The 23,103-nt window shown below is 43.6% G+C and overlaps 1 protein-coding gene across 4 annotated transcripts in view; it reads right to left on the bottom strand.

Moving 5' to 3' along the window:
• ctdp1 (CTD (carboxy-terminal domain, RNA polymerase II, polypeptide A) phosphatase, subunit 1) overlaps positions 1-22,172 on the bottom strand; it is a 313,359-nt gene extending 291,187 nt beyond the window's left edge. For 2 of the 4 annotated variants that reach the window (XR_015756956.1, XM_043688614.2), the window contains exon 1: positions 21,427-22,172. Coding sequence is in view for 3 of the 4 variants with exons in the window: in XM_043688614.2 (XP_043544549.1) it covers positions 21,427-21,788 (362 nt within the window). In the remaining variant the exon portion in view is untranslated. The remainder of the gene's footprint in view (positions 1-21,426) is intronic. The other 2 variants (XM_043688613.2, XM_043688612.2) reach the window with 1 other exon arrangement.
• Between the last annotated feature and the right edge of the window lie 931 nt (positions 22,173-23,103).

Below are 23,103 nucleotides of genomic sequence, written 5' to 3'. Positions count from 1 at the left end.
CAGCGAAATCAACGTTTCGGGCAAAAGCCCTTCATCAGGAATAAAGGCAGAGAGCCTGAAGCGTGGAGAGATAAGCTAGAGGAGGATGGGGGTGGGGAGAAAGTAGCATAGAGTACAATAGGTGAGTGGGGGAGGGGATGAAGGTGATAGGTCAGGGAGGAGAGGGTGGAGTGGATAGGTGGAAAAGGAGGTAGGCAGGTAGGACAAGTCATGGGGACAGTGCTGAGTTGGAAGTTTGGAACTAGGGTGAAGTGGGGGAAGGGGAAATGAGGAAACTGTTGAAGTCCACATTGATGCCCTGGGGTTGAAGTGTTCCGAGGCGGAAGATGAGGTGTTCTTCCTCCAGGCGTCTGGTGGTGAGGGAGCGGCGGTGAAGGAGGCCCAGGACCTCCATGTCCTCGGCAGAGTGGGAGGGGGAGTTGAAATGTTGGGCCACGGGGCGGTGTGGTTGATTGGTGCGGGTGTCCTGGAGATGTTCCCTAAAGCGCTCTGCTAGGAAGTGCCCAGTCTCCCCAATGTAGAGGAGACCGCATCGGGAGCAATGGATACAATAAATGATATTAGTGGATGTGCAGGTAAAACTTTGATGGATGTGGTAGGCTCCTTTAGGGCCTTCGTTAGAGGTGAGGGAGGAGGTGTGGGCACAGGTTTTACAGTTCCTGACCAGGTAGTCACGGAGGGAACGGTCTTTGCGGAAGGCGGAAAGGGGTGGGGAGGGAGATATATCCCTTGTGGTGGGGTCTTTTTGGAGGTGGTGGAAAATTTGGTTTATGCGAAGGTTGGTAGGGTGAAAGGTGAGCACCAGGGGCGTTCTGTCCTTGTTATGGTTGGAGGGGTGGGGTCTGAGGGCGGAGGTGCGGAATGTGGACGAGATGCGTTGGAGGGCATCTTTAACCACTTGGGAAGGGAAATAGCGATCTCTCAAGAAGGAGGCCATCTGGTGTGTTCTATGGTGGAACTGGTCCTCCTGGGAGCAGATACGGCGGAGGCGGAGGAATTGGGGATACGGGATGGCATTTTTGCAAGTGGTAGGGTGGGAAGAGGTGTAATCCAGGTAGCTGTGGGAGTCGGTGGGTTTGTAAAAAATGTCAGTGTCAAGTCGGTCGTCATTAATGGAGTTGGAGAGGTCCAGGAAGGGGAGGGGGGTGTCACAGATGGTCCAGGTAAATTTAAGGTCAGGGTGGAATGTGTTGGTGAAGTTGATGAATTGCTCAACCTCCTCGCGGGAGCACAAGGTGGCGCCAATGCAGTCATCAATGTAGCGGAGGAAGAGGTGGGGAGTGGTGCCGGTGTAATTACGGAAGATCAACTGCTCTTCGTAGCCAACAAAGAGACAGGCATAGCTGGGGCCCATACATGTGCCCATGGCTACCCCTTTGGTCTGGAGGAAGTGTGAGGATTCGAAGGAGAAATTGTTAAGGTGAGGACCAGTTCGAGCAAACGAATGAGAGTGTCGGTGGAAGGGTACTGTTGGGGACATCTGGAGAGGAAAAAACGGAGGGCTTGGAGGCCCTGGTCATGGCGGATGGAGGTATAGAGGGATTGGATATCCATGGTGAAGATGAGGCGTTGGGGGCCAGGGAAATGGAAGTCTTGGAGGAGGTGGAGGGTGAGGGTGGTGTCTCGAACGTATGTGGGGAGTTCCTGGAATAGGGGGGATAGAACAGTGTCGAGGTAGGTAGAGATGAGTTCAGGAGCATGCTGAGACAACGGGTTGGCCAGGGTGGTCAGGCTTGTGGATCTTGGGAAGGAGGTAGAACCGGGCAGTGCGGGGTTCCCGGACTATGAGGTTGGAAGCTGTGGGTGGGAGATCTCCTGAGATGATGAGGTTCTGTATGGTCTGGGAGATGATGGTTTGGTGATGGGAGGAGGGGTCATGGTCGAGGGGGCAGTAGGAAGAGGTGTCCTCGAGTTGGCGTTTGGCTTCAGCGGGGTAGAGGTCAGTGCGCCAGACTCCCACTGCTCCCCCTTTATCCGCTGGCTTGATGGTGAGGTTGGGATTGGAGCAGAGGAATTGGAGGGCTGCGCGTTGTGAGGGTGAGAGGTTGGAGTGGGGGAGGGGGTAGACAGGTTGAGGCAGTTAATGTCCCGGCGGCAGTTGGAAATGAAGAGGTCGAGGGCAGGTAATAGGCCAGCGTGGGGTGTCCAGGTGGATGCAGTGTGTTGGAGGTGGGCGAAGGGGTCCTCGGAAGGTGGGCGGGAATCCTGATTGTGAAAGTAAGCTCGGAGGCGGAGGAGACGGAAGAATTGTTCGACGTCACGGCGTAACACAGCTTGTCAGTGGTCATGAAAGGCAGCATATAAATCCACGTCTTTCTTTCTTTCCAGAATTAATCCGCTTGGATTCATGATGCTTTTGACGATTAAAACTCCACAGCTGATGCTGCAGGCAATTCTCACTCAATTATGTAATCAGTTGTCATTATCTTTAAATTATTCAATCACTTGAATAATTAAAAGATTTAAAAGGGATACGAGTAAAAGATCTCAATATTTATGACAACCCATTACTTCAGTCAACTATTGCTGTTCCGATCTGTCACTAAAATCCCAGGTGATCTGCAATATTTATTTTCAAGCGCTAAAGACCATCTGGAAGGTATTTCCCGGATAATTATAGGTTGCTATAGCAATGAATACAAACCACAAATACAGTTTACAGTTGACAAATTACTGCTACAAATTAGACACGATGGAAAGCTGTAAACATTCCAACAACAATATGAATCAATCACCAAAATACAGGACTGGCATAAATACATTAAGAGCAACACCTGGGGTTTGCATGGCACCTCAAATATAATAAAATGGCCTGAGGTGTTTCACAAGACTACAAACAAAATTTATCATACAAAGAGATATTAGGACTGATGACCAAATGCTTGGTAAAATAATTAAGTCATAAGCAACATACTAAAGGAACGAGAGGGGTACAGAGGCAGAGAGGTAAAGTGCTGGAGTTCCTAGAGCTTACTTCTTGGCAACTAAATCACAGAGCAATGAAAATTGGTGATTCACAAGAGGCCTGCATTGGAGGCCAGCAGCAATCTCAGAGTGTTCTAGAGTGGAGGAAACTAGAGCCAGGGAGGGTTAGGTCCATGGAAGAATCTAAAAACAAGGATGCAAATTATATCTGCCAGTTGACATTCTTGATTCTGGGTGCATTTGGAGAGATGAAGTGAACATAGACAATGCACTTGATTCCCTCAAGTACAATATCAGCCTTGGAAAGTGTCCACATAGTAGCATTTTAGCACCCCAATCCTTTTTTTTTGTCCTTCCATGCTTATGTCTCAAGCAAGTATTTCAACTTCTATAATATTGAGGACAGAGTCAAATCATTGTGATGACAGTAAAGGAAAATATACCATACAACAAATTTATATTAATAATGGGCTATATGCTGATTTTTCTTTGGTATACTGGTTATATCAACTTAAAGCAGCCTTACAGTACCCGAATGACAAGAATCAATTTGTATTGTATTGTAGTGTTCTGAAACATTGTTTTGCAGAATCTCAGTTTTAGTTATAATCATTTTATAATAACCAAACCTACTGTACTGCATAAACATAAACTCATGAAATCAAAATAATGCTGATCACTATTCAGAGTCTCCTTGCTTGAGTTCTAATGCACAAATACACATTCAGGAAAGACACGAAATCCAGCAGAATTGAAGCACACACATGCTGTGAAGACAATTCAAATATCACTCTTGGACGTGTGATGTCAATTGTGGGTGTCACTGGCAAGACCAGCATTTGTTGTCCATCCAAATAGACCCTTGATGAATGTCTTACTAGGACATTTCAGATGGAGGTTATACATTAATCACATTGCTGTGGGTCAGTAGGCACACAGACCAAACCAAGTAAGACTCATCCCCTAAAAAAGACATTAGCAATACACATGGGTTTTACAATAATTACGATTAGTTTCAGTCACATTACTGAAATTAACTTTCAATTTCAGATTTATTAGTTGAATTTAAGTTGCACTAGTGTCCACTAAAGGTCAACTATGGATTCAATCTCCTATTTCTCTATTCTACAATGGCTTGTTTAGAATATTTCCAACCGTACGTCAAAAGTTTGCCTGTTCTATGAAATGGAAAATAGGTCGAATTAAACAAATTCTGTACAAGGAGTACGGCACAAGAACAGCTCATCTCCTTTAGAACTACATTTTATCTATCTGTCTTATGCATGGAATTTAATCCCAACTTCCAGAGTAGAACAGTATGGAGTCTCAAGAGGTAATTATCATCATTACTCTTTTGACAAGTCATGCCCTGCTTCTCCCCTACAGTTACCTAAATCATGGCATTCACACTGGGCAGATGGTAGAATTGTGATAATATTAATGGACTAGCAAGCCAAAGGTCCCAGAATAATGCTACATGGCAGCTGATGAAATATATTAAAAATTCAAGAAATCATTCTGAAGTAAGTCTCAATAATGGTGACCATGAAAATACTATCAAGTGTCATTAAAAGCCCATCTGGTTCACTATTGTCTTATAGGGAAGGAAATCTTATCCAATCTGGCCCACACATTACTCCAGACACACAGCAATGTGGTTAACTCTCAAATGCAATTTACCACAGCAAGTTACATTATCAGCACCATTTGAATTTGTAATGAATTACTCTTCTGAGTCTTGAGGATCAGAGAACACCTCTGGGACACCCACACCAACAAACCCAACCGCCCCGTGGATGAACACTTTAACTCCCCCTTCCACTCCACCAAGGACATGCAGGTTCTTGGCCTCCTCCATCACCAGACCATGGCAACACGACGCCTGGAGGAAGAGCGCCTCATCTTCCGCCTCAGAACCCTCCAACCACAAGGGATGAATGCAGATTTCTCCAGCTTCCTCATTTCCTCTCCTCCCACCTTATCTCAGTCCCAACCCTTGGACTCAGCACCCCCTTCTTGACCTGCAATCTTCTTCCCAACCTCTCCGCCCCCACCCCATCTCTGGCCTATCACCCTCACCTTAACGTCTTTCCACCTATCGCATTCCCAACGCCCCTCCCCCGAGTCCCTCCTCCCTACCTTTTATCTTAGCCTACTTGGCACACCTTCGTCATTCCTGAAGGGCTTATGCCCGAAACGTCGATTCTCCTGCTCCTTGGATGCTGCTTGACCTGCTGCGCTTTTCCAGCAACACATTTTTCAGCTAAGTTTTGTAACCTCCTACTATCCTGCAAGATCTCTATGCTCTTCTGATTCTGACACATGGGCATCTCCACTTTCCAACACGCTACCATTATGACCATGCCTTCCACTGACTAGATCCTAATGTCTAGAAGTGAATCTCTCTCTGTCTCCTTTCACCTTTAAGGTGTTCCTTAAAACTTACCTCTTTCACTGAGATTTTGAATACCTCTTTTAATATCTCCTTATGGAGTTAAGTATCGAATTTTGTTTTCTTATGTTGTTGTGAAGCACCATGGGACTTTTTAACTACATTAGAAAGATTATATAAATATAACTTGGTCTTGCTGGAAAAATTGTATTTTAAAAGAAATGCTGCAGCCACAGAAACATTGTCAAAAATAGCAAGCAGAGCTACAGTTTTAAACTAAATTATAGATATAAATATTTTGCATGAAGTAGGACCAGAGATCCAATCTCAGATATAATTATTTTTGGAACGAAAGAAGTCACATTTCATATAGTGCCTGAGCAATCTCAGGACAACCCAATGGACTTTACAGCTAAAGAAATTATTTACTTGCTGGTTTAGTATAGGAAACTTGAAAGCCAATTTACATACAAGTTCCCACAACAGGCAAATAAATACAATTTTAAAGTTAAATCATGATGCTTATGATGTTTTATGATTTTATATTATTTCTAATCAATCTAATTCACATACCTTATTAATCATCTCTGGAGTGGAAGAACTTGAACCCAGGCCTCCTGGTTCAGAGATTGGCTGAATGGTATTGTCCCTACAGAGCCTGCAATGATTTTTTTTGAAGCGATGTTTGCTGAGGAAGAACTCCGTCAGATAGTACAGTAGGATCCTTTACATCTAGCTTAAAGGGTAACACCAAGCATCAATTTAATATCAAGGCACCCCTGGCAATGCAGTACCTCCTTGGTATGCAGTAGAGTTCAGTCTCGACTATATACTCAAGTCTTCAAATGGGGGCTGAATCCAATTGCTCAGAGGCAAGAGTGGTACTGAACTAAAATGGATGCTCAGTTTAAAAAAAGAGGAAATTATCAGCAAGTTAACAGTTCACCAAGATTACCGGTAAGTAGCTTGATTCACAGAAACCAGGCGGGTCCCCTAAGACAGTCCCATCCATAAGGAGTTGGCTTGTTTGGAAATTGAGTTAGCAGCAGAGAAGATGCTCCTAATCATTGTCCCACACCCAATGCAGAGTCTGTGTGGACATAAACTACACACAGCACTAGGCACCATGGTCAAACAACACAAGGTTACAGACCAGCTATGATGTTACTGAATGACAGAACAGACCACAGAAACTAAACTGCCTCATGTTCTCGGGTCACCACCACTGCTCTCAACATGAAGAATGGACAGACTGTTGAAAATGCACATGTTCTCTGGGACAAAGCTGGCTTATTCCATGTCCGGAGTTCAATTTGTAAAGCAGAAGCTGGTAACAAAGGTGATACTGATGTTGCCATGATGCAAGCAGTTAAGTTAAACTAATGCAGTATCTCACGAAGCGAAACTGGCATGGCATCAGGCTGATCTTTTAATGCACATCACCACAGGATTGTTATCCTCCATAAACGTCACAAGTTAAACATTTTCAAAAAAGCACAACCAGGTTAAAATTCAATACTGCACTATTCACTTGCATTAGGCACACAGTTAGGAACAGAACACAACTCAGTCAACATCCTTGTCATTTTCAGCTGCGATGATGCAAGTCTTGAAATCTACAATATATTGACGTTCATTTAATAGAGCTTGCTACTTAATGCCCTCTGTTTGACCCTTCATAAGATACAAATCAATTTGTCACAGTCACGAATGTGAGGTGTACAACAATGAGCTGATAGTGTTGGGAATCAGTTCAAGCATGCATCAGTACTTCAACGAACTGGAGATTTCCCATATTCCAACATAAAGCTCTTATTTCTACGCTGTGAATGTTCTACTGCACACTAATGATCAATGATCTTTGATCAATGAAATTGTTTTACTCAAACAGTTGTGACCAAAGGGCGACTTCTCCAAAACCGATGGATACTTACATATTTATCTGCGAAGAAAATGGCATGATTTCTGAATATTTTTTCCATGAAAAATAAGCCCTGGGTTATTTTGACAGCTTGCCACGCAGGATACTTATACTGTAGGTCAAGAATTTCTTTCATGATCACACTGCTAACAATTGAAAACCTGCAACATGCATTGGGACAGTGGGCTGCTAAATTACACTGCCATAAAATGTGAAAGTTGTATGAAGTGTGTTGACATTGAGATCTTAAATTTTGCTCATTTCTCATCACTCTAATTCCCCAGCACACAGGCATTCTTTTCACTTTTAAAGCTCAATCAAATCCAAGATTCATTGCAAAACTGGGATGGGTGATGGCCTCATTACACTATTCCTTGGTCAAAGAACTCCCTCTTGCTGTCCAACCCAAAACAAAACCTATTTTGGCCTTATACTAAGCACATCCGGAAATAAAACTAACAGCTGTGTCCAGATGACTCCCAATTTCTGTTTTCAAATCCATCCATGGCCTGGCCTTCCTCGACTCCGCAATCTTGTCCACTCCCATGATCCTCCAAAAAAATCCACCTTCCTCCAAATTTGGCTTCCTGCCCAATCCCAATTTTTAATCATTCCATCATTAGCATTCATGCCTTCGAGTATCCTGAACCCACGCTCCTAAATCGCTCCTCCTCGCAACCTCTTTCCTCCTCCCTGAAAGCCCCTCCCTTTGAGCAAACATTTGAACAAATCACTTGCCCACATCTGAAGCTGTATTTTCAATCAAATTTTGGTAATTGAATGGAGCCTCAGACAACCCTTTTCAAACCTTTATACATCCAAAGTTCAAACAGAATGGCACTACAATTAGTGTAAAACTAAATGAAACTTAGTCCATAGACTGGGCATAGGGGAGCCAAGATTTCACAAACTATCTATCTATGGCCTACAAGGCAGTTTTAACACCTTTACCCCAATTGCTTCATGTACACAGTCAAAACATTTAAGACGTGACTCCAGCATTGAAATTGGTCTGACTTTGACAGTACATCAGCCAGCACAGTGGAACCCAAGTTCTGAAGTTCACTCTCCTAAGCTGATTTATGTTGGGACAATTTCATACAGCAAAGAAGGTTTTAGAACAGGTGAAGTATCACATTTCTCCCCATTAAAACCAAAATCACACCAACACAGATCCTGACGGCCCAACAAAATTATTTAGCTCCATAATGATCAATTAAGATGAAGTTCAATGTTTGAAGTTCAGTACGAATTGGGAATCCCAGCAACAGCTATATCATAAAATATAACAGCTCATCTACTAGCGAGCAAATTCATACTTGCTGCCATAATGTCAAGCTCAGTCAGTGTTCAATCTTACAAGTACTACATCATTAAAACTTGCCTAACCTTGTCTATTCAATCAGCTCTCATAATCAAGGCTAAATGGGATCTGCTGCCAAGTGTCTATTAAGCAATCATACACCAGCAACGATGGTGGTAATATCCCCACCTCTGAGCCAGAAGGCCTACGTTCAAGTCTCACCTGGTCCAGAGGCACATCATAGCATGTGAGAACATGTTAATTAAAAATATTGACATCAGCAATGCTCAATTATACTATCCTACCTATTCCTGACTGAAATGGAGAGAGGCAGAAAGATTCAAAAATATATCTGAAAAAAAAATCAGTGAGACTTGATGCTTGATTGGAACACATCCTAATGCATTCCTAATAGCTTCCCCCACTCAATGCAACATGAGAGATAACCAGCTCACTGGATCAAACACAACAATCTGTATTTATGTAGCACCTTTAAGGAACAGACCAACCAAGTAGCCTCATAAGGACATTATAAAGTAAAACTGAATATCAAGCTATATAAGGAGGCCATTAGGTCTGACGGCTAAAAGCTTGGACATAAGGTAGATTTTAAAGAGTGTCTTAAAAGGAAGAGGGGAGGTGTAGGGAGGGAATTCCAGAGCTTAGGGCCCGAGCAGCTGAAGGCCTGGCTGCAAATTGTGAAGCCATTAAAATACTGATTATTCAAGAGACTGGGGGTTGGAGGAGTGCAGATATCTCAGTGATGTGGGGCTGGGGAAATGACAGAGATAGGGAGGAGCAAGACCTTGGAGGAATTAAAATGCATGTGAAGAATATTAAAATCAGAGTGTTGCACAACCAGGAGCTAGTGTAGGTCAGCAAGCATGGGAGTCACACCAACACAGCTCCGAAACCAGCAAGCAGAACCTTCACAAGTTTAAAAGTCTTTTGCACTCATATATATTTACAGTGCAGAAAGAGGTCGTTCAACCTATCATGCCAGCACTAATCAAACATCTAACTACAATAAACTTCGGCAAAACCGAGATACGTGAGAGAATTCCCTGAAGCCTGGCACTCCAATTAATAAATATATTGAACTGGTCCCTATATACAAACAACTCAGATACAGAACCGGAAGTACCAAAAACAGAGATGCATAAGTATCAGGCAGGATAGACCATCAATACTTTATCGGAGATGCACGGACAATGTCACCTCGCGAGGTGACAAAATGTCTGCAGAAAACCACATCAAGATCTGGATTAGTGATGCTGGAAGAGCACAGCAGTTCAGGCAGCATCCAAGGAGCAAACCACATCAGCTTGGTGAACAAACTTACGACCTCGTCCACAACCCAAGCTGCAAATCATTTCAAAAACTCTAAAGAAGCGGAGTTAACATTTCGAATCCAGTATGGCTCGTCCTCTTGAACCTGCTATCTTCAGGGATCTGTGGATAGGCACACTAAGGCCCTCTGACCTCCAGAAACTTTCCAGGGTCCTACCATTCATAACGTAATCATTTGCCTTGTTAGCCCTCCCTAACAGCATAACCTCACACTTTTCTCTTGTTGAATGCCATCTGTCCCTGCTCTCCCAACCAGTCATTCTTTTGACATCTTCCTGCAGTTTATAACTATCCTCCTTGCAAGTTTTGCATTATCCACAAATTCTTGATCTTACCCCCTACATTAATTTGTCTTATTTGTCTGCTTGGAGGGCATTCCTGAACGTTGAAGGCAGAGTTGAAACCAGGAATTCAATGTATTGGCAATCATACATTCAACCCATTACATTCTCTACACATCATTATACTTCTGAAGTATGCATTTTAGCCACACACAATAAATCCAGTCTGAATTTTACAGCTTCTGGCAGGGAGGCAGAATTGGAAGTGTATGATTCACTTACACCTGAGCTTTCCCCAAAGTACAGCAAACAGAGAGCTGGATGGTCAGAAAGTTGCTCACCAACAAATAGGCAGCCAATGAACATGAGGGAGCCATGGACTGGAAGCTAGTCACAATCAGCAACTGAAAGGCTCCCTGACCCCTCACTCTCTCCTCATTTGTTATGGAAGCCTAAATAGCCTAAGTGAATAAATAATCAATTAACATCCAGACAATGCTAGCTTCAGCAGGAAACTGCTGCGACACAGCAACAGTCTCATTTGCAGACTGTTTCATCTATCCTTCGACCATCTCCTCCTATTTGGCCGACACTCCAAAGCATTTTCCTGTCTGTCTGTCCAAAAACAGAGTGGGCAATGACGAGTCACCTCCACCCGACAGTCACTGTAGCCAGGGATTACAGGGATATCTGTCAAATCTGAAATCTAACAATTGTGTCTGTCACAACCAGGGCTTGAACAAAGGGAAAGAAGTCAGAAGAATATCCTGTCATGGACAGGACACTGTAGAAACATACCACAGGTAAGGCAAGGCCACAGTGGTTATAAAACCTGTCTGGATTGATTCTGAATGCTTGGGAACAGTGCAACTAACGTGCGTGAAATTTGTTGATAATATTGATAAGCAGCTGGCAAAGTCCAGTGGGTAACTCACACCTTTTCTCTTCTGTCTCTGCACAGATTGACAGAATTGTTGTGAATTTTCATTGCTATCTTCTAACTTCCAATACATTGGCAGATGTAGATTTTCTCTTATTCATATTTCTTTTGTTACAATAAGCAAGGTTGTTCTGCCTGATTTACTCTGCTGCAGCTACAGGCACTGCCAGGATACTAGATTGCCAATATGGCAAATTCACCAGACTGTACGCACAATGTGCTTCAGGATGATATGCACAAGAATGGTCGGGCTTTGGGTTTTGAATGGCTCCAAACAGAAGAATCTTAAGACATAGCAACCATTCATCTCAAAAGACAGCAGCATGGGTGCCAACAAAAAAAAATTGGCTCAAGTGGCTGAGTAGCTTGCTCCTGTTCCTTTGCTCTTCAATGCTGAGCCCAGGACAGTACTAAGTCTTGAAGGCCAGGTGGGCTTTCCTCCTTTAACCTGTTCATGCCAACTGTCTCTTGGGCTTCCTTGATTAAAGGCACTGTTTCACTTTAGCTTACAAAAAAGCTCCAAGTATTAATTGCTTTGGGTTTTGATATGGAACTGTGAAGAAACTATTGCCAGGTTAGTAGCTAACCAGAGAGCACAGAGTTAAGAAAATTAGCAAAGCGACAAGATAAGAAAATTAAAAGTCACGCAGCGAGTCAGCAGGATTGGCATATCACTATGTGAGTAGATGACAGAAGCAGATTCAATAATAACTTCTGAGAGGGAACTGAATGATTGCTTTGGTAGTATTTAATGGCCTGCCCTGAGGGAGTTTAGAGGCAGATGGAGACCCATAATCAGCTTGCAGGCAGCCTTCCTGCGTAAATGCCAATTGAGACCTTTTTAATTTTGCAAGTAATGCCCACTTAAGGGCCACATCCCAGTGATGTTGGCAATCAACCCTCAGTGGCAGAGAGGGGACTCACTCCTGGCAGGAGGCCATCCAAGAAACCCTGGTGAATTTGCTGCCTAATGGTTGGGGAAGAAGGATGTAGGGTTCGTTCAAAGCTACTCTGGCCCAGCCCCAGGCAGAGGGGAAGCCCTTGGACAGTCAACCCATCTTGTCCTCTAATTATCTCCCAACCCCCAATATCATCCTTTATCTCCATGACCCCTGTTCTGTTCTTGCTTACCTTTCTCACTCCTGTTCTGACAATGATATCTGGCTTGAGGGAATGAGCGACAGCAGCCACTGCCCCAGATGGCATTGCCAGAAATAAACAGCACACTGGGTAGGGATCCCTGCCCTATTGACGGACATGCAGCACTTAAATGCCCAACCCCACTTTTCCCAGAGGCACAGTGTCCAATGCCAATTGAGGACTTAATTCCCAGGATTTAGATCATGTCGGCAGGAGCACTGCTGATATTGATGGCAGACATCAGCTTCTCACCCAAGAGACAAGTTGCAACGTACATATAAATACGCTGAGTTTAAAGCTATACCCAACTGTCCCATGATCTCGTAAAAATCTCATGAAGGTAAGTTACGGTCTGTTGGAACATTTGTTTGAAAAAAAAGGGCTTGCATTTATGTCTTGCATTTCAGATGCACTGAGCCTCTCAAACAGCTTTACAGTTAATTACAAAGTTTTGTCACCATGTAAATGTCGTCATTGTGGCAGACAATAGGGCCAGCATGGTGGCTCAGTGGTTAGCAATGCAACATCACAGTGCCAGGGACCTGGATTCGATTCCACCCAAGAGAAACTGTCTGTGTGAAGTTTGCACATCCTCCCTGCATCTGTGGCTATCCTCCAGGTGCTACGGTTTCCTCCCACAGTCCAAAGATTAGGTGGATTGGCCATGCTAAATTGCCCCAATGTGCCCAGGGACATGTAAATTAGGTGGATTAGCCATGGGAAATGCAGGGTTACAGGGATAGGACTGGAAGAGTGGGGGGTCTTATGGCAGGCTCTTCAGAGGGTCAGTGTGGACTCGATGAGTTGAGTGACCTGGTCCCACATTGCAGGGATTCTACAAAAATTCTAATTCGCACCCAGCAATATCTACAAGCCGTAATATGAAAATGAGTAGCCAATCTGCTTTCTCGTGATGCTGACTGAGAGATAGATATGAACCAGGACCTCAATTTAACATCTAATCTGAAAGACAGATTCAATCCTAATCATGTAGCTGTACCTGATACAGAGAGAGACGGTAATACTTTGTGATGAACGTCACTATCGGTTAGTTGGTCACGGAAAAAAATAAGGACTGGGTGAATTACCAGGCAGCTACTTCATCATGGGGACAAGGTAATGGGCAAGCCTGGAAAGCAAACCATAATACAATCCCAGATTTAAAAAAAATGCAAATAATTAAAAAAAAAACTAAATAGAGTAGAATAATTTAAGGGAAGAGGAATAGGAGAGTGGATCAAGGACAAGACAGAAGCTGCACTGATGGAGTAGTGCATGAGTAGACTTACCATCTTTCACATCATATGTTAAACCAAAGTTCTGACCATCTGTTCAGGTAGGTATACAAGCCTCCTATTTTGAAGACTGACAGGGGATTAGCTGGTTGTAACTTTTCCCTTTGCTGGAATCCCTTTGTAAATTGACTTTTACATTCCACTAAATGACAGCAGTGTGTATATTTTACTGCTCTTGGAAACACACAAATCAAAAGCAGAGAAAGCAGCTCAGAAGATTTGTCATGCTGACACTGCTGTAAGGAAACAGCACAACATTCAACCCATCGGAACTGCATTGGAGATCTTCAAGTTATAGTCAACCCTACAAAACCTCAAAGCAACAGATTCACAAATCTTTAAGAAACTCTTGCAGCCCCTTTAACAGAGCACAGAATTTTTTTTTGTCGGGATTTTCCTTTCTTAATAACATCAGACAGTGATTTCAACGTGGCATTGATAGAAGTGCATGTTACTAAAGCATGAACCTGCCCCAAATCACAGCAGCAGAATTAGACAAATTAATTTCATATTACTTTGCTGGCATACGAATTTCAACATGAAGAAAAGCAAGGGATTTTGGGATAGCTGGCTTTTGGGTAACCAATGTGACGTCAAAAGATATTCCAGTAGACTGTTGAAGAATGGTTTAAAATTTAAATAAAAGCACTTGCATTCACTTAGCACTTATTGTGATCACAGGACACCCACATTTGAAGGCACCATTGTTATAATGTAGGACATTCAACAGGTAATGCAAAATACTTCTAAGAATGACCAGATAATCAATTATTTTGTGATACAGATTGAGAGAGAAACATTGGCCAGGACACCAGAAATAACTTTCTTCAAAATAGTGCCATGGGATGTTTTATATCTACATGTGAGGACAGACAGATCTTGGTTAAACATCTTATCTGGAAGACAGCACCATCAACCATAAAGTGCCCCCTCATTACTGTACTTGAGTGTTATCTTTGAGTTTTTTTGCTCAAGTCCTCAGGGTTTCACGACCTTCTGACTCAAACATGTCATGTTACTGAACGATCCACAGCTTAAACTAATGTTAACATCACCCGAAAGCCAACTATCCCAAAAGCCCTTGCTTTTCTTTATTTCACACATAGGATGTGGACATTGCTAGCTGGCCAGCATTTATTGCCCATCCGTCGGTGCCCTCAAGAATATGGTGGCAAGCTGCTTTCTTCAAGTTTGTGTGCTATAAGTGGACTGTTATTATTACATATTAGCTAGGACTTGGTAGCAATAAGTGAACTCGGAGAACTGTAGCACACCAAGTAACGCCGCAGCCTCTGAGCCAAAAGATCCAGGTTCAAGTTGGCCACAGAATGGGTGCTCAGGGCCCAGAGAAAGGATCTGACAATCAACCCACTAATCCTCCCAATATACTCCTGGCAAATAGTTAAAATGAGAGAGATTCCCAGTCAGCCATTAATCGGCAACATGCCTTGCCAGTATATGACATAACTCCTTCATGAAAAGGGCTACAATTTACACTGGCTGAACATGGTCAAAGAAATGATGGACACAGACAGCTTACTCTCTGGATTTAGCTGACAACAGTCGACATTTTACATCAAATCTGCAAGTGACAATATTAGTCCAAGGAAAGCAGTGTATTAGTAAGGGAAAGAAAAGTTTTGCTTCTCATGACCAAAGCTGTAAAATCAAAAGTAGACATGACATACACTGCAGGCTCTGCATCATTCTCTGGAGGCAGCAAAAGCAGCTTCTTGAGTTCTGGGCAACCACATGAGCAGGAAATGCTGGTGAATCTCAAGATCTGGCTTTTGGTGGGTGAGTATGCAGCTCGCATCACTGTAGTGCGTCCAAAGTGCAGTGAGGTGTGTGAAAAGCACATTGGAGGTGCTAGTCACCCTCTGCTTAATTGGGAATAGGTGGTTAGGGAATGGGTGACTGCGAAGAAGAACGAGCTAGGGAGCGCAGGAGTTTCTCCGTCTGCATCTTGCTCTGCGATCAGTTTCAGTTCTAAATCATTATTCCGAGAGTGCACCCAGAGCCAGATCCAAGGCAGGTTTAACTATTCAGGAATATAGAATGTAGGGAAATAGATGGTGACATCTTGAAAAATGTCCATATTACATAGGAGGAAGTGCTGGATGTCTTGAAACACATAAAAGTGGATAAATCCCCAGGACCTGATCAGGTGTACCTGAGAACTCTGTGGGAAGCTAGAGAAGTGATTGCTGGGCCTCTTGCTGAGATACTTCTATCATTGATAGTCACAGGTGAGGTGCCGGAAGACTGGAGGTTGGCTAACGTGGTGCCACTGTTTAAGAAGGACGGTAAAGACAAGCCAGTGAACTATAGACCAATGAGCTTGTCGGTGATGGGGAACTTGTTGGAGGGAATCCTGAGGGACAGGATGTACATGTATTTGGAAAGGCAAGGATTGATTAGAGATAGTCAACATGGCTTTATGTGAGGGAAATCATGTCTCACAAACTTGATTGAGGTTTTTGAAGTAACAAAGAGAATTGATGAAGGCAGAGCAGTAGATGTGATCTATATGGACTTCAGTAAGGCATTTAACAAGATTCCCCATGGGAGGCTGGTGAGCAAGGTTAGATCTCATGGAATACAGGGAGAACTAGCCATTTGGTTACAGAACTGGCTCAAAGGTAGAAGACAGAGGTTGATGGTTGAGTGTCGTTTTTCAGACTGGAGCCTGTGACCAGTAGAGCACCACAAGGATCGGTGCAGAGTCCACTACTTTTCATCATTATATAAATTATTTGGATGTGAACATAGGAGGTATAGTTAGTAAGTTTGCAGATGACACCAAAATTGGGAGGTGTAGTGGACAGCAAAGACGGTTATCTCAGATTACAACAGGATCTGGACCAGATGGGCCAATGGGCTGAGAAGTGGCAGATGGAGTTTAATTCAGATAAACATGAGGTGCTGCATTTTCAGAAAGGAAATCTTAGCAGGACTTATACACTTAATGGTGAGGTCCTAGGAAGTGTTGCTTAACAAAGAGACCTTGGAGTGCAGGTTCATAGCTCCTTGAAAATGGAGGCGCAGGTAGATAGGATAGTAAAGACGACGTTTGGTATGCTTTCCTTTATTGGTCAGAGTATTGAGTACAGGAGTTGGAAGGTCATGTTGCGCTGTACAGAACATTGGTTAGGCCACTGTTGGAATATTGCGTGCAATTCTGATCTCCTTCCTATCGGAAAGATGTTGTGAAACTTGAAAGAGTTCAGAAAAGATTTACAAGGATGTTGCCAGTGTTGGAGAATTTGAACTATAGGGAGAGGTTTAATAGGCTAGAGCTGTTTTCCCTGGAGCGTCGGAGGCTGAGGGGTGACCTTATAGAAACTTATAAAATCACGAGGGGCATGGATAGGATAAATAGACAAAGTTTTTTCCCTTGGGTGGGGGAGTCCAGAACTAGAGGGCATAGATTTAGGGTGAGAGGGGAAAGATATAAAAGAGACCTAAGAGGCAACCTTTTCACACAGAGGGTGGTACGTATATGGAATGAGCTGCCAGAGGAAGTGATGGAGGCTGGTACAATTGCAACATTTAAAAGGTATTTGGATGGGTATATGAATAGGAAGTGTTTGGAAAGATATGGGCCAGGTGCTGGCAGGTGGGACTAGATTGGGTTGGGATATCTCGTCAGCATGGACGGGTTGGACCGAAGGGTCTGTTTCCATGCTGTACATCTCTATGACTCTACGGCAGTGGAAAGAGGCAAACTGGACCAGCTATAGTACTAGAAAATTCAATAGTTAGGGGAACAGACAGACAAATCCATGACTGCCTCTCTGACAGTGACAGTGTGCTGCCTCTCTGAGGTCAATGTGGCAGCAGTACACTCAGAGGGGAAATTGATCAGCTGATGTTGTGGTTCAAAGGATAGAGCAGATTGAATGTCTTGCTGGAGAGATAGAGCAAGAGGGAGGCCTTTAGACCACAGAGCCATTCGATTGGTTTTGGGGAAGGTGGGACTCCTCCAGTCTGGATGAGTTGTACTGAAACAGAGCCAAGATCAGAGCCTTCATGAGGCCGTTTGCGAAGGATGCTAGGGAGTGTTTAAAGCAAATTGTCAATGGAACAGAAACCAGGTTATCACATTAGACAGGCGAAGCAAGGTGCAAAAAGGATTGAGAGGCAGACAGGACAATAGTAGAAATAGAAAGGTATTAGGTGGGGTGACAGCAAGGGGGAAATGCCATAAAACATATACAGTGCATGCATGTAAACTCACAAAATTGGTAACTAAGATTGGTGAGATGCAGACATTAATAACATGGGAAAATGATGCTGTGCCAATGACAAAAAGGTACCAAATATTTCCAGACACAGTGTTCAGGAAAAATAGAGAATGAAGGAAGAACAATCGGTTCTCAGGCTTATTCTATATCCCATTATCAGGCTTATTCTATATCCCGTCAACTAGTGCGGAACCCAGAGACAGGGCTCTTGTGGTACAGTGGTAGTCTCCTTATCTCTTAGCCAAAAAGCCTGGGTTCAAGACCCACCTGCTCTCCAGATCTGTCATAATATCGCTGAATGAGTTGATTTTAAAAAAAAGCTGGGAGAAACAGAGGAACAAATTTGCAGGGAAATTACACTGAGATGAAAGAACCATAGAGTAGTGAAAATGAGGGTCATTTAATATTCACATAGAAAATAGAACAGCAATAGTGTAAAGGGAGGAAAGTAAGAAAGGTTTTAGAAGTGTGTTCAGGAGAATGTTGCGGATGAGTAAATTATCAGCCCAACTAGGAGGGAGGCGTTGCTGGATCTGACTCTGGAAAATGAGGTGAATCCGGAATCAGTTGGTGGGTATTTGAGGATCAGTGATCATAATATCTATAAGGTTTAGGTTAAATATGAAAAAAAAATTGTGAAACTGGAAAACTAACTGGGGGAAGATCAGTATTCATGGAGTGAGAACCGACCTTGCCCAGGGAAAAGACTGAAACTCGAAACTATAATGGAACAAGGCTGTCTTTAAAGAGAGTATGGTTCAAGTATAGTCGAGGCACATTCCCACTGGGGGAAAAGGTATACAAATAAAGAGTTCACTGAGTGATGGAGAAAATTTTCATTAAGATGAAGCAGAAAAAGGATGCTGAATGACAGATTTCAGGACTAAAGTACAAGTGAGAGCCAGGATGAATATATAAAACTCAGAGGGAAACTGAAAAAGGAAATGAGAGGGGAAAATACAGAGTGTAAAAAGAAAATGACAGCTGACATAAAAAAGGAATCCCAAAGTCTTCAATAAGCATCTAAATAATAAGAGGAGAGATGAGGAAATGAGGAACCAAACAAGGAATTTATGCATGGAAAGTCGAGGCCAAGATTGAGGTGCTTTATATCTGTTGTTTTCAAAGAAGAAGATACTGCTAAAATTGGAGTGAAAGAATTGTTAAGATACTGGATAGGATAAAATTGATGAAGATGGATGCATGGATCTTCAATGAAGGAAGAGACAGTAGAAATTGCTGAGTCACTAGCCATAACCTTCCAACCTTCCTTAGATCCTGGGGTGGTGCCAAAATGACTGGAGAATTACACAAGTTACAAGCTTGCGTAAGGATGCAAGAATCCATTCAACAATGCAGTCAGTGTAACTGCACTAATCGCCCGTCATGTCAATTTCATTTTTCCGAGCGGGAAAGCTTTCAGAAAGATAGTCAAGGAAAACATTAACATTAACTCGGATAAATGTGGTTTCACTCAGCAAAGCCAGCATGGATTTGTTACAGCCAGATCATGTTTAAGTAAGTGAGTTTTTTTAGATAGGGTAAATGAGAGTAACAGAGGTGAGTTGGTGTCACCAGTGTACAGAAGTTCCGAAAGACTAGTGAGAAAGTGCCAACCATTAATCTGGTCATCAACACTGATGCCATGCAATAAAGGAACAGTGGTGTCATGGATATAGAATCGGCTGAATAACATGAAAGAGATGGCAGCGAATGGTTGTTTTCCAGACCAGAAGAGAGTATGTGGCAGGATCCCCAGGCCTGTGTGCACTACTTTTACTGCTCTATTTTAATATCTTGGGTGTACGGAACCCAATTTCAACATTTTCAGGTGACACAAATAACAAACTCATGAGACGTAGACTGATTAATTTCAAGGGGACAGGAAATAGACTGATAGAATGGGGCAGATTTGTGGCAGATAAAATTTAAAGCAGAGAATTATGAACTGATTAACTTTTATGGGAAGAGAAAAGAGACAGCCTCACCTAATGGTACAATTCAGACGATGGTGCAGGAGCAGAGAGATCTGTATATAAACCACTTCAGGCAGCAGGACAGTTTGATGAAGCAGTTAGCTTGACTTACAAGACCCTGTATTTTATAAAAAAGCGCTGCATTTAGAGCGCAAAAGCAGCAAAGTTTATGGCACAGACCTTTATAAGACATTGGTTTGGCCTCAACTGGTGCACTGTATCCAAATCTGTGCACCACACATTTTAGGAAGGATGTGACAGCATTGGAGAGGCGGCAGCAAAGACTCATGAGACTGGCTCAAGGAGGGAGTTACGTGGAGAGATTGGAAATACTGGGGTTGTTCTCCTGGGAGAAGATATGGTTTTGGTTAGCTTTGAGAGAAGTGTTCAAAAACATGCAGGATCTAGACAAAACTTCCATTCACTGACAAGTGGGTAGAACCAGAGGTCACAATCTAAGGTGACTGCCAAAAGAACCAACTGTTGCATGAGGAAAACCTTTATTCCATAATGAGTAGTTATGGCCTATAATGCAAAGCCCAAGAGTGCTGTGGAATCATAGAATCCCTACAGTGTGGAAACAGGCCCCTTGGCACAACAAGATCACACCAACTCTCCGAAGCGTCAACCACCCAGAGCTATTCACTCTACTCTATTCTACATTTACCCAGACTAACACACCTAACCTACATATCCCTGAACTGAACAATTTGAAGTGAAAATAAGTATGAATGTCTGGAAAGCAGGGGGGGGGGGGGGTGATGAAGAACAGATGAGGTGAGCAGTTGCTTTTGCATAGATGTACCAAGTACACAATGGGCCGAATAGCCTCCTTTGATTCTTTAGTTTTGCTGGACAGTCAGTTAGAAAGACCCAGACGCTTATGAAACTTTTCTTTGGGTCGGTTACTAACTCATGTAGTTTAGAATTAAAGTACTGCTTCGTCCGATCATCGGATCAGCAACTACTTTCCATCACACCTCACCACCATCTATACATGTAAAAGCATGTATTCTTGTGAGTGTCAATGAAGCTGCCAACTATAACTCAGCAATATCCCACAAGAGGGACAGAATTCAAAAATACAAAAGCGGGGCAGGAAACGTCTGGGGTTCCAAACAACAGGAACACCAAAATCACCCATAAACTTGTTCTTCAACAGATCACCAAGCTCAGCCTACGTCCACAACTTATCTACAATAGTGCCAGGGAATGTACAACCGCAGCAATCACTTGTCATGTCAATTTCATTTCTCCCTTACCCGGGAGATTTCTTAACGAAATGGAAGTCGTCTATCATCGTGCATCCTTTGAAAAGAAACTGTTTCCCTCTTCCCACCGCCCCAATCAAATTAAAAACAAATCATTCTCCTCGTCCTTCCACTGGAGAAACGCACACCCATTTCCCCCGTGCGATCTGCACATGTTTTGCAAAAGTGGTTTAATATTCGCCACTGCTTAAAGTGTCTTGGAGCTGGGTTTGCGATGTTGTCGCATCCCCGGGCAACGTTCCATCCCATTGTGACGCGTTGTGTTGTGGGTTGTGTATCCCCCTGATGCCCAGGCAACATTCCATTGTAATTCAACGTTCCATCCTAGTGTGACGTGTACTCAGTGTTTCCCCCGATCCCCGGACAACGTTCCATCGTTTCTTACCCGCTGGGCACGACTTGGCCCGGTTGCCAGCACAGCTCCTTGACCACCCCGGCCCGGTCCGATTTCACCCGCTTTTCCTGGGGCCGAGACCGGGGCCTTTCGCGTTCGGCGTCGCTCTCTTGATCCACGGGCTGGCAGTGAGCCAGCACCGTGCCGATCTGCACCGGCCATCCCACCTTCACACTCCACTGCAGCAGTTCCAGAGGTCGGGAGCCCGGGATTGCCACTTCCAGCACGGCCCGGGTTGCCGCTGCTGCGTTGCCGGGTGTTGTTGCAGCGCCAGCCGCCGATCCATCCCGGTTCTGCTCTTGGTCTTGCTCCTGGTCCCGGTCCGGCTCCCCCGCCTCCGCCAACGCCGCCATCTTCTAACCGCCGGGAAAAGGAGGGGGAAAGAAAATTTGTTTTAACAAATCCCCAGCGTGCAGACACAAAAATATTCAAAGGCAAAAGTGCAGTAAAAGGTTCACTCTTCCCGCCTGTAAACAGGAAATAATACGCCCGGAGCCCGTACAGGGAACTTCCGGTACACATGCAGGGATCTTACAGTATGTCTTCCGACCACACAGTCCCATCGCACACCAACAGACGTGCATGCAAACTGTTATTTTTTTAGAGAGTCCCCGTGCTCTGCGCACAAAGCATCGATTTGCCTGTGTTTCGTAAGCACGGAGTATGGCATTGCATTCAAAGAAGTTGAGTAAATTGCTAGAATAAAGCTAGCAACAGCTTCAAATACCACGATCAACCCCACAGAGGGACAGAAAAAAAATCTTCAAAGGGTCAATAATCAGGTCTGACAGGTGAAAAGGAGGAGTTAGACTGAAATTGTAGTGGGACGTGGATTTATCACGCAGTTGTACGTTTCCTTGGAGCCTGTAGGAATCTCAGACAGTGCCACAAGCGAACCAGGAGGAAAAACAACATTATTGGAATGATTTTATTTGTTAAAACAAACTTTCAATATCGATATAAAGTTTGATGTGGTGCAAGAGTAAGAAGTGGGAGGACTTATGATGAAATTTATGGGATTACGTCAACCAGAGTTTGCAACCCAAAACTGCCCCGAGAACAAAAGTTTCCCAAAGAGTCATTATTGCAAAGCAGACTATTTGTCATTTCACGTTCTGGCCTTCTTTCTGTCTTTTTGGGTTGGGGGAAGGGGAATACACAGATACATGTGATTTGGTTCCACTTTGAATACAATTTAGATCACTCGTCACTGTAGCCAGTTCTGGATTTGGATAGTTTCACTGACCTGTGTGTGACTTGCATTCAATTCAAATTCCAGTTTATTTCTTCAAAACTCCCTATTTACACCATAAGGGCAGCACAGTGGCTCAGTGGTTAGCATTGCTGCTTCACAGTGCCAGGGACTTTGGTCAGGTTACAGCTTCAGGTGACTGTGTGGAGTTTGCACATTCTTCCATGAGGATTTCCTTTGTGTGTTCCGGTTTCCTCCCACAGTCTAAAGACGTACAGGTTAGGTGGATTGGCCATGCTAAATAGCCCATAGTGTCCAGTGATGTTCAGGCTGGGTAGATTAGCCATGGGAGTGCAGGGTTACAGGGATAGGGTAGTGAGGTGGGTCTGGGTGGAATGCTGATAGAGGGGCAATGTGCACTTGATGGGCCAAATGGCCTCCTTCCACATGCCAGGGATTCTATAATATGTTCTTAA

This window comes from Chiloscyllium plagiosum, unplaced genomic scaffold, assembly GCF_037043375.1.
Source record: "Chiloscyllium plagiosum isolate Xiang-an unplaced genomic scaffold, Cpla_swu_hap1 HiC_scaffold_4, whole genome shotgun sequence".
NCBI lineage: Eukaryota > Metazoa > Chordata > Chondrichthyes > Orectolobiformes > Hemiscylliidae > Chiloscyllium > Chiloscyllium plagiosum.
This window is presented reverse-complemented; position numbering and strand designations above follow the sequence as displayed.